This window comes from Macaca thibetana, chromosome 1, assembly GCF_024542745.1.
Source record: "Macaca thibetana thibetana isolate TM-01 chromosome 1, ASM2454274v1, whole genome shotgun sequence".
Lineage (NCBI taxonomy): Eukaryota > Metazoa > Chordata > Mammalia > Primates > Cercopithecidae > Macaca > Macaca thibetana.
This window is the reverse complement of record NC_065578.1, coordinates 99,267,316-99,285,132: the sequence shown is the minus strand read 5'-3', so window position 1 is coordinate 99,285,132 and position 17,817 is coordinate 99,267,316. Positions and strand designations below refer to the sequence as shown.

At 37.1% G+C, this 17,817-nt stretch overlaps 1 protein-coding gene across 3 annotated transcripts in view; it reads right to left on the bottom strand.

The window, feature by feature from the left end:
* The window catches only part of AGL (amylo-alpha-1, 6-glucosidase, 4-alpha-glucanotransferase), a 72,755-nt gene that overhangs the window by 51,213 nt on the left and 3,725 nt on the right, over positions 1–17,817 (bottom strand). For all 3 annotated transcript variants that reach the window (XM_050778620.1, XM_050778610.1, XM_050778628.1), the window contains exons 3-7: positions 11,745–11,955; positions 11,032–11,198; positions 8,465–8,668; positions 2,452–2,633; positions 2,164–2,275 (exon numbers count right to left, since the gene is read on the bottom strand). In XM_050778620.1, coding sequence (XP_050634577.1) covers positions 2,164–2,275; positions 2,452–2,633; positions 8,465–8,668; positions 11,032–11,198; positions 11,745–11,955 — 876 coding nt within the window. The remainder of the gene's footprint in view (positions 1–2,163; positions 2,276–2,451; positions 2,634–8,464; positions 8,669–11,031; positions 11,199–11,744; positions 11,956–17,817) is intronic.

The window sequence follows — 17,817 nt, the reverse complement described above, 5'->3', positions numbered from 1 at the left end:
ATAAACAAGAGTTGAAAGATCAAGAGCATCCTAGGAGGATATATTTGAGGCCTGTGTAATAATCAATAAAAATGTCAATATAAAAAACAGACAACTCAATAGAAAAATGAGAAGAAACATTAACGGCAATTAATGGAAGAAATATAAATAGCTAATTAACATGTAAAAATATACTTCATTAATAAGCAAATAAATGTAACTTAAAAGGCTGGGCACGGTGGCTCACGCCTGTAATCCCAGCACTCTGGGAGGCCGAGGCAGGCGGATCATGAGGTCAAGAGATCGAGACCATTCTGGCCAACATAGTGAAACCCTGTCTCTACTAAAAATACAAAAATTAGCTGGGTGTGGTGGCGCATGCCTGTAGTTTCAGTTACTTGGGAGGCTGAGGCAGGAGAATCACTTGAACCTGGGAGGTGGAAGTTGCAGTGAGCTGAGATCACACCACTGCACTCTAGCCTGGTGACAAAGCGAGACTCCATCTCAAAAAAAATAAATAAAAGAAAGAAATGTAAATTAAAATAAGGTTATGTTTCGCCTCATTGACAAACATGATAAAGGTTAATGATATCTAACGTTAGTGATAATATTAAGTTGGTATAACTTGCTGTGAAAATAAATTTATTATATTTGAAATCTATATACCCTTTGACTCAATAATTCCATGTTTAACAATTTATCCTTCAGATTGACTCACGTAAGCAAGTAAACATAACATGTACGGGGACGTATTTTCTGCAAGTACAGCTTATGAGACTGGAAGTTTATCCAGGGAAAGGACTTTGTTCTGTTTACCACTGAATCCTCATGCCTGGAGGAATGTCTAGCACACAGCAGTAGGTGGTTCAATGAATATGCATTGAATGAATGAATGAAAAATGAAAAATCTGGAAACAACCTATCAAAAAGGCTAAATAAATTCAAGTACTTTAAAAACAGCATATTGCTATACAGAGGTTAAAAGAAATAATTAGCTATAAATTTATATTGTCAACTAAAAGAACAAGTTGTTGACGGTTTATGTTCTAGTCTTATTTGCATGTGTAAAAATAATATAAATATAAAACTTATACACATACCATATATAGAATTACATACAATTATATATCAAATTGAATTTTTTTCAAGAAGAGTCTTAAATACAAGAAACAATATGTAGTAGCTGAGATGTGGGTTTTGGGAGAGAGGAGGTCATACATTCTATTTTCTTACACATTCGAACTATTGGGCTTTTTCTCTTTATAATGAGCACATATTATTTCATGTAAATAATACAGCTTACTGGGGGAAGGGAAGACAGAGGCCCTTTAGTAAAATGAAACAGGAAAAAGGTTAATATTAAAAATTCCTGTACTAAGGTGTTACACAATTGCAAAAGTTGATATATGGAGCTGACTGAGGATCCTAGAGCTCATTCTTTTTCAAAGGCACTATTTCTGAGTCCTACTCTAGTTCTGTTTTCTGGAAGAGAAAAAAATATTTATTTTAAGATCTTCTCCAAATCCTCACTGCTAGGCTGTCCTACATGAAATGCAGATAGCTCTTAATAATCCTTTCTAATTTGTCTCCTACAAACCCTACTTTCTCATTTCACCTATTTTTTCCTACCCTATTTTGTTGGGGGCACATTACCTTCTTGATTAGTTATGTCCTTAACAGAAGACTCACTTCGTTACCTTTTGTTATCTCACCAATATCTGGCTTCAGTATCACTAGTGGTTAGGTGGCCTTAATAGTGGGGAAAATCAGCTGGAAGCCCCTCTATGTCAGTTAAGATTCTTACTATAGACAACAGGAGACTATCACATCTCTCAGTTTCAAAACTTGTTTCAAGCCATTCTCAGTTGAAATAACCTGTTCTACCTACTTCCCATTCATACATTTAATAACTATATACTGGGTTCCACAGAATTCTGAGCATTCTACGGAACTAACAGTAAGATACAGTACCCAGAGGAAATAATTGTGTTATGTGTTATTATGACGTGCCCTTTAGATGTCTCTGCTAACTCTCAGCTTACAGAATCACAGTTTTATAATATCAACAATAACACAAATATCATACAATGACATATTTAATAATGACATTACACAAGAGAGTTTTCCCTTTATAATATTAAATTTCTTAAAATTGATAGGAACATTCTAGCATATATCCTTTACCTTGTGTAAGAAGTCTTCTAAATTGCTCAACTGCTTTGTTGACGTCTACTTGGAAAAATTCCCAGAGTTTAAGCTTTGGAAAAATATCCTCCCAAATCATTTTTCGGATGGACTGAAAAATGTCAATAGTTAAAAAACACATATATACATATATTTATTTCAAATCATTTAACCAAATACTGTTTATCATATTAAAATACAGATTGTAAGTAATTTTCAAACATATATTTAATGTGTACTTTAGAAATTTTTTCTGTTTTAGTGTGATACTCCTCTGTACATACTGACATTCATATGGTGATCATTTTCAATCAAAGCAGGTATTCCCTTTTCTTTGTATTTCCCTTCTGCAACATCACAGGAAAAATGCCAAAGTGCTCTGTCTAAAACCCAGGCAGGTTTTAAGTGTGGAGAATTCACAAGATTATAGGCACATTCTGGATGTTCCTGGATCCATTTACTATTAGCAGCTGAAGGAAAAAGGAGACACAAAGGAGTATCTCATAATTAAATTGAAACTGTATCTATGTTAAGTTTAGAGGTGAAATAAAATAGAAACATCTACCACCACTCATTTTTTTCTATATTAGATATCAATATTTTACAATGATACTGTTATAGGAAACATTTTTTCTTTGGTTATGGTATCCTATCATTCGCTTCACCATACTTTTTTTTTTTTTTTAAACTTTAATTCTGCTTAGAAAATCCGATGCAACAAAAAGCAACTCTCTCATAGGTAATACTTTTGTATGGCTAATCCTAAAGCATTAATGAAATATGTTGTTTTGATAAGTTGGATAAAAGCGAGGCTGAGAAAGTGCTAAAAGAAATATGCTCAAGGAATATGAATCTAGCTTACAGTTCAGAATCAGAATCAAGAGTTTGGCAAAGTATTCCAAATATTTACAGCATTGAAGATAATTTGTTTTGGCCAGGCATGGTGGCTCAACCCCAGCACTTTGTGGGAGTGGAAGTAGGATAGCCTGCAGGAGTTCAAGACCAGCTTGGGCAACAAAGTGAAACCCTGTATCTACTTATTTAAAAAAAGATAATTTGTTTTAATTTTAAAATAAAAAAAGAAAGTTACATGGAATTTGTTTGATCTTTAAAATGGACTAATTATCCCTGAATTCATATTGAAGAGCATGAGTGATTAATGTACATAAAACAAAAAGTAGTAACAATTACTGAATATTTACCACATACCAGAAATTGTTCTAAGCAGTTAAATACGCCAATTTATTATTCCTCACTTCCTACCACACAAATTAGGATGTACTGTTAAGTTCTCTTAACAAATGAGGAACTGAAGCATGGAGAGTTAAGTAACTCAGCCCAAGTCATACAGTCAGGAATTAACTTGGCCAAGTCCTTTTTCAGAATGTGCAATCTTAACCGCATTGCTCTGCTGCTGAGATGAACGTGTTCATGCTTCATTCACTCAGCTGAGCACTCTTATATAATTTTACAATCATTATTATTTCTAGTTTCAGTCATTTGTTTATTAAATCATTTATTTACTTAGTATTTATTCATACCCATAATAAACACTCAGATGAAGAGAGGCTATGTAAGGAGCAGAGAAGTTGTAATAAAAGTTAAACTGGTAATTCTCAAAACTTGCATCAAGATAGTTCCTCCGAGATTCATCAACACAATCACTGAAATTCAAGGTATTTTTCAAAAACACAAAATGTAGTAATAACTTATATCCAAATAGGATTTTCACTTATAAGGAATAAATACTGGGGCTAGGTGCGCTGGCTCACGCCTGTAATCCCAGCACTTTGGGAGGTCGAGGAGGGAGTATCACTTGAGCCCAGGAGCTGGAGACAGCCTGGGCAACATAGTGAGACCTCATCTCTACAAAATCTTTTAAAAATTAGCTCAGCATGGTGGCATGTGCCTAAAGTCCCAGCTACTCAGGAGGTTAAGGTGGGAGGGCTGCTTGAGCCCAATAAGTGGAGGCTGCAGTGAACTGAGATGGTACCACTGCACTACAGCCTGGGTGACATATAGAATGAGACCCTGTCTCAAAAAAAAAGAGAATAAATACCAATGCTGCCCTCATTCATTCATTTAGTTTTGAGACAGGGTCTTTCTCTGTCACCCAGGAGTGCAGGAGTGCAGTGGTGCAACCATAGCTCACTGCAGCCTTGAGCTCAAGTGATCCTCCTGCCTCAGCCTCCCAAGTAGTCAGGACGACAAGTGTATGCCAACACACCCTGCTAATTTAAATTTTTCTTTTTTTTTGAGACAGAGTCTTGCTTTGTCACCCAGGCTGGAGTACAGTGGCACAATCTCGGCTCACTGTAACCTCCACCTCTTTGGTTCAAGTGATTCTTCTGCCTCATCCTCTGGAGTAGCTGGGATTACGGGCACCCAGCACCATGCCCGGCTAATTTCTGTATTTTTAGTAGAGATGGGTTTTCACCATATTGTCCAGGCAGGTCTCGAATTCATGACCTCAGGTGACCCATCCGCCACGGCCTCCCAAAGTGCTGGGATTACTGGTGTGAGCCACTCCATCCATCCCCAATTTTTAAAATAGCAAAATCCTAAAACTGTTTCTTTTCTCAATATTTTGAAACAAAAATCAACTGTAAAATGAAAGAATTCTAAACAACAGGTAGTGAAAATATTTTTTTCTAATTCTACATGAAAGAAGAGTCAAACTCCAAACTATATTTTAACACACATCAACATTAAAAAATAAATGTGGACTTTTGGAGTGATACAGGAAGAAACTCAACAAACACTGTCCCCAGCAAAACAATTTGACTGGTGAAAATATTTTAAAAACAATCATTTAGTCCCTGGAAATTATCCTAGGGCATTCAGCATAAGGAGAAACATTCTTGGCATTTGAACCAAGACCTTTTCCAGGGCAACTGGGTTCCCAGTGTTCTTGGCCTGCTACATCTGGGAAAGGATGTTAGCTCTGCAAGTAGGGGCTGGGTGGAGAAAGGGAGATTTTTCTCCACCTACCTACTTGGAATAGAACTTCTGCAACATGGCCGGGTGCGGTGGCTCACCCCTGTAATCCCAGCACTTTGGGAAGCCAAGGCGGGGTGGATCACCTGAGGTCAGGAGTTTGAGACAAACCTGGCCAATATGACGGGACTCCATCTCTACTAAAAATATAAAAATTAGCCAGGCGTGGTGGCTCATACCTGTAATACCAACTACTCGGGAGGCTGAGGCATGAGAATCACTTGAACCCGGGAGGTGGAGGCTGCAGTGAGCTGAGATTGTACCACTGCACTCCAGCCTGGGTGACAGAAGGAGACTCTGTCTCAAAAAAAAAAAAAAAAAAAGAGGAAAAAAAAAGAACTTCTGCAAGACAGGGCCGGCAGGGAGAATTAGAAACACTCATAGACTGTGCCTCTTAGGGTGAAACTGTAACCCCAGGCTGGAAGTTGGGAGGAGAGAATGTCTCCTCTTGACCACACCTACCAGGAGTGGTGCGCCTGTGATAGAGCTTCCATAACAGAGGCATCTGTGTAAGATAATGGAGCAGGTCTTGGTTCAATCACCAAGGATACTTGTTCTTATTAAGATGTAATAGATTTTCGCCAGGCGCGGTGGCTCAAGCCTGTAATCCCAGCACTTTGGGAGGCCGAGACGGGTGGATCACGAGGTCAGGAGATCGAGACCATCCTGGCTAACACGATGAAACCCCGTCTCTACTAAAAAATACAAAAAACTAGCCGGGCGAGGTGGCGGGCGCCTGTAGTCCCAGCTATTCGGGAGGCTGAGGCAGGAGAATGGTGTGAACCTGGGAGGCGGAGCTTGCAGTGAGCTGAGATCTGGCCACTGCACTCCAGCCTGGGCGACAGAGCGAGACTCCGTCTCAAAAAAAAAAAAAAAAAAAAAAAGATGTAATAGATTTTCGTATGTTTCTCCATATGCTAAATGTCCATAGGACAATTTCCAGGGGATTTAAGTGATTGTCTTCAAATAATTTTCACCAGTTAGGGTTGTTTCACTGCATAAAGCGTGTGAAGCCTTCACATAACCATTCTGGAGGCTGAATTCAGCTAGATAATACTTTTTTTTTTTAAAAGAAAACTTGTTTCACAGAAAGGATATTATGATTTGCAACACTTTTCAAGTAAGGCTGTGGCAAGGTTTACTTCTTGTACGTTGCATAGAACCTCTCAAATGTCTCAGAAATATAGTTTGTGGCAGAGACTGCTGCTGTACTCAATTTTATTCTCCCATTCTTTCTTTAGTAATAAAATTCCCAAGGTTCAACTTTACACATAGCTGACAAATTCAAGACTACATTGCAGGTCTCCTTTAAGGTAGGTATGGCAAGAGACAAATTCCTGTGACGCAATGTGAACACGGTAATATATATCATATCATACCCCAAAAGACAGGCCTGCCCTTTCCCCATTTCCACTGGGGAGAATGTGGTAGCAGGAGCTGGAATAGCCATATCTGACTAAGAATTTGAAGCAAAGTGTTGGAGACTGCTGAGCAACATGAGAGAAATTAGTTCCCTATCACCACTGAACTACCATTCTAGTCCAGGAATGCCTATTTAATCTTTTAGTAAGAAATAAATACAATTTTAGCTGTTAGTCCCTATATTTTTCTGTTACAGCTGCTTAAGCCATATCCTAACTCATACAATTTGTAACTCATAAAATGCCATTATGTGGTTTGATAAATTTGATTTCAATAATATTACAGATCTCAAAGTGATTATCAAGACTGTCAAATTTTCCTTTAATTTTTTTACATTATTTTGTAAGAGATGGGGTCTCATTATGTTGCTAAGGCTGGTTTCAAACTCCTGGCCTCAAGTGATCCTCGCACTTCAGCCTCTCAAGTAGCTGGGATTACAGGTGCAAGCGACAGCACCTGGCTTAATAATGTCAAATATTCACGTGAAGAATACTGAGTTCTTGGGTATTGCAAAGTTTTCACTGTAGAATTGGAGGCTTGGTTTCTAGGTACATGCAGAAACACCAAATTTTAGAATGTACCTATTTCTTTACCTAACTTTGCCATTATGATTAGAGATTTTTATTTATATTGATGAACCAGATATATAAGCTTTTAAATATCTTCATAGTTCCTATGGTTACTTGGAGAACTGTTTAATGAAACAGCAGATTATATCTTTTAAATGTTTGTACCAACTAGAATTCTTGTTCTTTACATATGCAAAACAGTGTTTTCCAAACTTTTCTACATTGTAGCATACATCCAAGATAACATTTGTAAGGTAAACTGGGTTAAACCCAAAGCTGCTCACCGCCAGGCTTTGTCAGGCTAGGCCAGGCCTTGTCAGGCTAGGCCAGGCCAGGCTCAGCTCCTCTGACAGGTGAGGTGAGGAACCATTTCCTCAAGGATCGCTAGCTGGAAAAATCTGATATATTTTAATAGAATTATATATCACTAAGGAATCTTGGGAACCAAAACAGACTAACTTTAATAAGCTCTTTTAACATGTAGAAGACATAATTTCCAGATACACCTTCTGAGAGTTTACTAATAAGTTTCTCTCCAAATAATAGAAGTCATTTAGTTTTTTAATATATGCTATAGCACTACAGTACTAGAGCTCCTGCTAATATAGGATCCATGTGTTACTTGAGAAAGTATTAACAGAGTAGTCCCCTCTTATCCTTAAAGGATACCTTCCAAGACTCCAAGTCAATGTGTTAAACTATAGATAGTATCAAACCCTACATATATATTTTTTGATATTTTGTTTTTTTGATCTGATAACTGAGCAGGCTATTAAGTGACTCGTGGGCAGGTAGTGTTTACAGCATGGATGCACTGGACAAAGGGATGAGTCACAATCCAGGTGGGAGAGAGCAGGATGGCATGGGAGTTCATCATGTTACTTAAAACAGCATGAAAATTAAAACTTACGAATTGCTTATTTCTGGAATTATTCAATATTTTTGAAATGTGACTGACTGCAGGTAACTGAAACCTCAGAAAGCAAAACTGTGAATAAGGGGGGACTACTGTACTCTAAGTTGAAATATGTGATCATTATGTTCCTTCTATGATCACTCTCCTGTATTTATAAACATCAGACGCAAGATACTTATATATTGACTTTATCCTCAATTAAGAATGTTTTCTTTGAAAGGAAAAATACTAATTTTTTAAATGGAAGGACACCTAATCATCATTTGTGTTTTTAAAATTTATGTTAGCCCCTTTCCTTTCCCTTTCTTTCCTCCCTTCCCTTCTCCTGTTTGTGTGTGTATGTGTGTGTGTATAAATTCTCATCAAAATTAATAAAGGCAGTCAATGAAGCTCATACCAGTATGATTGTAGACAACATCAGTAATACAAATAATATTCCATTCCTTTTTTAATTTTTCCACTAGCTGTCCAACATCATTCCAGGTATACTTTCTATTAGGTCTTGAAAAGTCAGGATTTAATTCTAACTGATTGGCAAGGGAGTAGGATGACCTAGATAGTCCAAGAGTCTGCAATGGGGTAAAATGAATCATGTTGTAGCCTGCAAAACAAATAAAAACCACTGTAAAAACAAACAAACAAAACCAGCCTAAAATGAAGAAAATATAAATTTAAACTTTCTTAATTATAAATAGCAAGGCAAGCATGCTACTAAAAAAGAAGTCAAACACTTGGGTTCCAATACCAAGAGTTTAACAGACTTTAAGCAAGTTTATTTAAATCTTTCAAGATATCAGTGTCCTTATATACAAGACAGAGATAATGAGGTAATATTTGAAAAAATTCACACATACTGCCTATTAGAAAATGTATATACTTACGTGTAGTAAATCTATCCTCTACGAGTATATCAACATATGTCTTTCAGCTACTTTTAATGTTCCATAGTACTTGTATTGTTTTAGTTATGTCAGTGAACTTCTCATTCCTTTCTTCATATATTATTCAATTTAAAAGCAGAAAATTAAAATTGAGATCAGGTGCAGTGGCTTGCACCTGTAATTCCAGCACTTTGGGAGGCCAAGGCAAGAGGACTGCTTGAGCCCAGGAATTCAAGACCAGCCTGGGCAACACAGTGCGACTTTTGTCTCTACAAAAAATAGATCAGGCCACTGCACTCCAGTCTGGGTGACAGAGTGAGACCTTGTCTTAAAATATATATATATGGCTGGGCACGGTGGTTCATGCCTGTAATCCCAGCACCTTGGGAAGCTGAGGTGGGCATATCACTTGAGGTCAGAAGTTTGAGACCAGCCTGGGCAACATGGTGAAACCCCATCTCTACTAAAAATACAAAAATTAGCCAGGCATGGTGGTGCATGCCTGTAATCCCAGCTACTAGGGAGGCTGCAACACAGGAATTACTTGAACCCAGGAGGCTGCAGTGAGCTGAGATTGCACCACTGCACTCCAGCCTGGGTGACAGAGTCAGACCCTGTCTCAAAAAAAAAAAAAAAACAAAGAAAAGAAAAAATTAATCTTGCCCTTTGCTTAAGAGCAAAATACAACTTAAGTTTCATTTTGCTCTTGATATGGATGATAGCATACGTCTTCTACATAAAAGATGGTTAAGCAATGCTTGTTGAATTAAAATGATATATAATGATAACACATTTTCCTTCACTTTTCAATAGCTTACTTCTGATTTTTATATGGTAAAGTCCTAGAAATGATAATTATTTCATTATGGAGTTCTTTCATTTCTTAAGATGAACCACAAAATTTGCCATTTTTATAGGTTAAAAATGGTTAAGTATCAAAAATTTAATATGGGCTGGGTGCAGTGGTTCATGTCTATAATCCCAGCACTTTGGGAGGCCGAGGCAGGTGGATCACGAGGTCAGAAGTTTGAGATCAGCCTGGCCAACATGGTGAAACCCCGTCTCTACTAAAAATACAAAAATGAGCTGGGCTTGGCGGTGGGCACCTGTAATCCCAGCTACTCAGGAGGCTGAGGCGGGAGAATCATTTGAACCCAGGAGGTGGAGGTTGCAGTGAGCCAAGATCACGCCATTGCACTCCAGCCTAGGTGACAGGGCAAGACTCCATCTCAAAAAAAAAAAAAATTTTTTTTAAATATGGTTCTATCTACTTATATTACCAAATATAATAAGAAACAAAATTAAACGTAGAGGCAAAAAGATATGGTTTGGATTTGTGTCCCTGCCCAAATCTCACTTCAAATTGTAATCCCCAGTGTTGCAGGAAGGGCCTGGTGAGAGAAAGCTGGTGGATTTCCCCCTTGTTCTCATGATAGTGAGTGAGTTTTCACAAGATCTGGTTGTTTAAAAGCATGTAGGAGGCCGGGCGCGGTGGCTCAAGCCTGTAATCCCAGCACGTTGGGAGGCCGAGACGGGCGGATCACAAGGTCAGGAGATCGAGACCATCCTGGCTAACACGGTGAAACCCCGTCTCTACTACAAAATACAAAAAAACTAGCCGGGCGAGGTGGCAGGCGCCTGTAATCCCAGCTACTCGGGAGGCTGAGGCAGGAGAAGGGCGTGAACCCGGGAGGCGGAGCTTGCAGTGAGCTGAGATCCGGCCACTGCACTCCAGCCTGGGCGACAGAGCGAGACTCCGTCTCAAAAAAAAAAAAAAAAAAAAAAAAAAAAGCATGTAGGACCTCCTGTTTTGTTCTCTTCCTCCTTCTCCAGCCATGTAAGACGTGCCTGCTTCCCCTCTGCCTTCTGCCATGACTGTAAGTTTCTTGAGGCCTTTCCAGCCATGCTTCCTGTACAGCCTGCAGAACTGTGAGTCAAACCTCTTTTCTTTATCAATTACCCAGTCTCAGGTAGTTCTTTATAGCAATGAGAGAATGAACTAATACACAAAACTTTTGAAATCTGTATCACAGAGGATAATTACATTTATTTTTTTAAATAAGAAAAAGCAAGCTGACATTACCTGATTCTTTTGCAACCCTAAGTCTGCTTTCCCATTCATCAAAAGGTCCCAAACACTTAGCTAAAAATGTCTGAAGAGTAACACAGTCCAAGGGTAGCATATGATTATCAGCACCAACACGTAAAATGGGGTCCACAACTATGTAACCTCCACCACTTTTCTCATTTCTAAGGGAAAAAACAAAACAAAAACTTTTCAGTCATTGATAGAAAAATAATCCTCATATAATATAGTCTGACTTAACTAAAAGGTTAATTGTCCCAAATAAAATATATTTATTTCTAAGCACATAAAATCATTTTAAAAGTTGCAACAAAACTTAATGGAAAAGCTACTTTTACCCTTTCACAATCTACATAATTACATGTATAATACACAAAATATCCAATAATGTTGGTTTCATGAAAAATAAGTATACTAAAACCTATCAGTAATAACAACGGCATGCAAATAAACAGCAACCTATAATCAGATTGCATGAAATGACTACAGTTTTTAAGATGTTACTTAAAATACATTTACATGATACTTTAGCTCTGCAATGGGCCATACAATTACCTCCTAGAAATCAAAGAATATTCCATTTGCATCTCAAGGAAGCATTGTAAAAATTGCACTGCCATGGTTCATACAGTAACATTTACAAGTTAGGTAACTTCAAATTACAGAATAAATTAACTTTTTTTTTCTCGCAAACAAAACACCTGACTTACCCTTGAAGGAAATAATACTGAAATGAACCAGATTGTTGCAGATTAAGTTTACAGTATTTATCAGAATCATCTTCTCTTTCTGTTGGATTTTCCCAATCCAGAGAACGGAATTTTTGTCTATTAAATGTTTCTCCAGGAAATGGGTAATTTGTAAACACGGTAACTGCTTTTCCCTGTAAAGTTGGGCCTAATCGGAACTGTAGTTCAAACCCTAAATAAAAAGCACATTTTAATAAACTCATTGTAGGACTTAAATTACCATGATTGAAAAAATACATGTTTTATTTAAAAAAAACCTTGATTTTTCAATTATGTTTAACATAACTCCACAAACCTAATGCTGTTTTGGCACTACTTTGTATTCCAATTTAGCTGAATTTCATATTTTAGCAAGTATAGTAAACATCATAGAGCTGTCTGCTCTGTAATGTCTCTTTCTCCTTCCCCTGGAAACTCAATCCCATTCACATAGCAACTCTGGGATGTGCAAATTTTTATACAACCCCATTTACCATGATCCCCCATCCTCAACCCTGAATTAAGTACCCAATGGTGGGCATCTGAGGAGAGGCCTTCTCTAGTATTTTTCTAACTGCAACAGAGAAAGCTGGTTTCTCTATGGTGTCAGAAAGTATGTGATAGTATGTAAAACTTGGGAGCTGCCATGGGACAATTATCTCACTATACTGAGAAAGCTAGTCTTCACTGACAGAAGTCAACCTCTATAGAGGCAGAATTCAGGATTCTAACAGGAGTTCTGAAGGCAACTGAACCTGATTGATGTCTGCTCAAGTCCAGTGATGTGCTAATAAAGATTTAGCAACTGACTAGGGTGGTGGGAACCTCTGACTTGGAGTGTTTGCTGACTTTCTGGTGGAAATAATCCTGACGTGGACAATCTTAAGCTACCAACACGACAACATTGAACGTGGAAGTGGGAAGGGATGTGCACAATCAGCTCTTGTGAGCCAGCATAAGCACCTCCAACACACTACTGCCTATATCCCTATGCTTCATGGTTTAGTTCTTAAAGCTGTTCTTGTAATCCTGAGAGCCAATGCATTTACTTCTACTTTTGCCCAAGTTAGGTTATTTTTTAAAAAACATACCTTAGACTTGTGCATTGTGCTGCAAGTATTTTGCCATAAGAGAAAACAAATAAGCACATTACAGTTAAAACTGTACTGTGAAAGAAACATTTTGGTTGGTTTAAAGCAGACTTTAAACTTCCTTTACAATTATTAGAATATGAAAATACTATGGTCAAGTCTATTAGAAATATAATACATATAAATGTTAAACATGAATATAACTTTCAATTAGTAATGGGCAATAATAACTGATGAGGCAGGGAAGTTTAGTTCCACTGAGTAAAATCTTTAATATCTAAGGAATTTCTTTGAGAGGAAAAAAACTTTTATATATTTAATATATATTATTTATAATTTATAATCCTTGATTTATTAAACATCCAACAAAGTAATAAAAGAGGATATACTAACAGGAATATTTTCTGTGAAGAAAATACTTCAGTAAGAGACACTAAGAGAATGCTGTATAATGAAACTAAGAATTTCTTCTCTAAGCAACTACAAGTACTTTTTCTATAATATAATTTGGCATTAATATATTAAGAATGTTTATATTTTTTGATCTAGGAATTTTATATAGATTTTTTGAGAAAAGTATCAGTGATATAAACAGCGATTATGTATAAAGATATTTATCACAGCCTCATTTATTGAAATTAAATAAACTGACAACAACCTAAATATCTAATGATTCGCAATGATTAAATAAATTATGGTAAATCTACAAGTTGGCATATTATAAAGCCATTACAAATCATGTTATCAAAAGATATTTGGCCAGATACAATAGCTCACGCCTGTAATCCCAACACTCTGGGAGGCCGAGGCAGGAGGATCACCTGAGGTCAGAAGTTTGAGACCAGCCTGACCAACATGGCAAAACCCTGTCTCTACTAACAATGCAAAAATAGCTGGGTGTGGTGGTGTCCACCTGTAATCCCAGCTACTTAGGAGGCTGAGGCAGGAGAATTGCTTCAACCCAGGAGGCAGAGGTTGCAGTGAGCCAAGATCACGCGACTGCACTCCAGCATGGGTGACACAGTAAGACTCCATTAAAAAAAGCAATAATAATAACTACTTTTAATTTATTTTATTTTGTTATATTTTACATATTTATGTAGAGCTTTTAAAATATCTTCTGGAAAAAAGCATGGCTGAAACGTGGCAGTAGGCAGGGAGGTAGAGTACGTATACCATACTACTACTACAAATAGGGGAAAAAGGCAGGTTACAACATTGTTTAGATAGTATAATCCTAATTTTTTAAAAACAAAACACAGAAAAAATGCTTTTTATACATTTTCATAATTTTATAATTGGGGAAATCATTCTAAAATTAGAGTTACAATTATGAAGGGATAGACTAAGAAATAATTACACAAAGAATTAAAACATGAACTAAAATATTTAGTGACTGAGAAGCATAAACATTTACATCTCACAAGAATGACTAAATTTATCATTAGGAGAAATAGTGTCATTTTGAACAAGTACAAATAGCAGAGATTAGCTGTCTGGGTATATGTGTACAACCTGTCCCCATTAAGTTTATACAAATATTGTTTTTACAATTACACAAGGATTCAGAGAATTTGCAGTGCAAAGGTTAAAACTCATCTAAAATCTCCAAAATAGTATTTGGATCAGTGCTCTACCTTCAGGAAAAAACCCCAATAATTCCCAAACTAAGTCCTTTATTTCTATAATATATATGTTCTAATAGATTATGTAAATTACCAAACACAAAAGTTAACTTAATGAGATAAGATATAAATGAAATAAATAATATACTTTATTTAGTTCTCACTAAAAATTAATACTGATAATATCTCTCAGTGAAAACAATGTAACTAAATAAATTTCATTACCTTAAAAAGTCTTGATTTTAATATTTTATAATAAAGTGATTCAAAGATTTCAAGTTCTGTTTATTTTGGGTAAAATCATACAATGATGGAAGAAGCATTTCTAAAAATATATATTCAAAATGCTTTCGCTATAGCAAGGGCTGGCAAAGTATATCCAGCCCAATCCCCATTTCTGTAAATGAAGTTTTACTGGAACACAGCTACATCCATTCATGTATGTTTGCCTATGGCTGCTTTCCTGCTACAATAGGAGTCGAGTCGCTGCAATAGGGAATGCATTGCTTGAAGAGCTACAAAGATTTGCGATCTGAACTTTTACAGGAAAATATGTGCCAAACTCTGTTCCGCCGCATCAATTTCCTTCAAAAAAGCACTTAACTTTCTCACTCATGTTTACATCAAAGAGTTAAGTTATTATTTTTTCTGAAAATATTTTCTAAGTATCATACTATCTAAGACTACTTGCTATTCCTGAAAAGGACAAATCTCAAACACTTTCTAACTCATCTTTTAAGTTTGATCACTTCTGTGAGGTAAAAGAACTATTCTTGGTTACTCTACTTCTCCTTATGAAGTAATATAGAGACTCCGTTATTTAAGATAATATAACCTGTAAAGCTACTTAACCTAGCTTAAGTAAAAGTGCAATTCATGGCAACATACTGCAAACAAATGAGGGTGTGATTGTCAACCCCTTCCAGACCTATAACCTCTACGTTATCTTCTGAGTATGCCTTTTTTGTTTATAACTTACCTGACATACAAACTGAGAGTGTAATTCATATATTAACATAATTCAATGTTGTTAACACAGACTGAAAAACTAAAATAGGTAGAAAGAAAATAAAAGAAAGGGAAGAAGGAAGGAAGGAAGGAAGGAAGGGAGGGAGGGAGGGAGGGAGGGATAGATGTTACATTTTCCTTCTGTAGCCCAATAGATATATCAGCACATACCCCGAGGGATACACAGCCACTCTGTAGACCTCTAATGCAAATCACTGAAACTAAAATTTTTATATACAGTATATGAAACATCAGAGGACCTAGAGTAGGTCAGATTCCATGACTAAGTTTGTTAAAATTAGCTGAGGTCATAGCAGTACATGGTGTGGCTATCTTATTCCTCATACTAACGCTAGGATACTTTACTTGTATTAGCCATATCTCTCTTGTAGGCAACTAGCATGATGAGGGATTAAACTATTATTGTAAATAAATATGTTCTATCTTTTCCCCTCCACTCAATTTATAGAAACTCAATCTAATCAAAGAACCTTTATGTATAAATGTTTTCTTTAAAAAATAGTAAAAATTATAAATTTCATCAACCTATTTAAAAGATGGAAGAATTTCAGATTTGGGAAGTACTTATTTTGTTCATTTTTTTTTTTTTTTTTTTTTGAGACTGAGTCTCGCTCTGTTGCCCAGGCTAGAGTACAGTGGCATGATCTTGGCTCTCTGCAACCTCTGCCTCCTGGGTTCAAGTGATTCTCCTGCCTCAGCCTCCTGAATAGCTAGGACTACAGGCGCATGTCACCACACCCGGCTAATTTTTGTATTTTTGGTAGAGATGGGGTTTCACCATGTTGCCCAGGCTGGTCTTGAACTCCTGATCTCAGGTGAACCACCCACCTCGGCCTCCCAAAGTGCGGTATTACAGGAGTAAGCCACCGTGTCGGGTCTGATTTTATTCATTATTCTACCACTAAATGAGATAGGAAATAAAAGAAAAAGCTATGATTTTGTCTAGGAAAGATCATTATTTAGTCTTGTACTTGCTGAATTGGAAGAATCTATAGAAATATCAGTCTTAAAAACGAGGAGGAATTCCTTCTTGTAGAAAAGAGAGAAGGAAAGAAATACGAGGGCTTTGGTGACCAATTAAATATGAAAGAGCCAAAAATTGCCAGTTTTTCTTCACATTTGATTGGTTACCAAGTCCTCTGAACTTTAAAATAACTCATACTTTGTCCTCTCTTTTTCTTTTCTTTTTTTTTGAGTCGGAGTCTCGCTCTGTTGCCCAGGTTGGAGTGCAGTGGCATGATCTCGGCTTACTGCAACCTCTGCCTCCTGGATTCCAGCGATTCTCCTGCCTCAGCCTCCTGAGTAGCTGGGATTATAGGCACCCACCACCATGCCCGGCTAATTTTTGTATTTTTAGGAGAGACAGAGTTTCACCATGTTGGCCAGGCAGGTGATCTCAAACTCCTGAACTCAGGTGATCCGCGTGCCTTGGCCTCCTAAAGTGCCAAGATTACAGGTGTGAGTTACTGCGCCTGGCCTTGTCCTCTCTTTTTCAACTCAGACTGTTAAACCCTTTTCTTTAACCAGATGTGTTTTTAAAATAGCCTTCTCAATGCTTCTTGTCTCCAATGTCCCTTCTCTTCAACTCATCTTTCACATTTCAAATTATCTTCTAAAATAATATGATCACACCATTACTGCAAAAATAGGTGACATATTCTCATTTATAACATTTGGACATATTTACTGGTTTTAACCAGAGTTATAAAGTCAACCACATCATTCTTTTTTCATAAATTCTTCACATTTCCCTCTTCAAATAAGTTAGCTGAATTTATAATTTTTGTTAGTTTTAACTAGAGTCTTAGTAATAAATCAACAAGTATTTAACTGTTGTACACTGCACTAGATTTGTAAGGTTGTCCTTATCCTCACAGAATTTTTATTTTATTTTATTTTTTTTGTTTTATATATTTTTTAAGACAGAGTTTTGCTCTTGTTGCCCAGGCTGGAGTGCAATGGCGTGATCTCGGCTCACTGCAACCTCTGCATCCCAGGTTCAAGCGATTCTCCTGCCTCAGCCTTCCAAGTAGATGGGATTACAGGCATGTGCTACCACACCTGGCTAATTTTTGTATTTTTAGTAGAGACGGGGCTTCACCATGTTGACCAGGTTGGATGGTCTCGAAATCCTGACCTCAGGTGACCCACCTGCCTTGGCCTCCCAAAGTGCTGGGATTATAGGTGTGAGCCACCGCACCAAGGCCTTTTATTTTTGTTTTTTAAAGACAGGGTCTCACTCTGTCACCCAGGCTGGAGGGCAATGTTGGGATCATAGCTCACTATAGCCTTTAACTCCTGGGCTCAAGA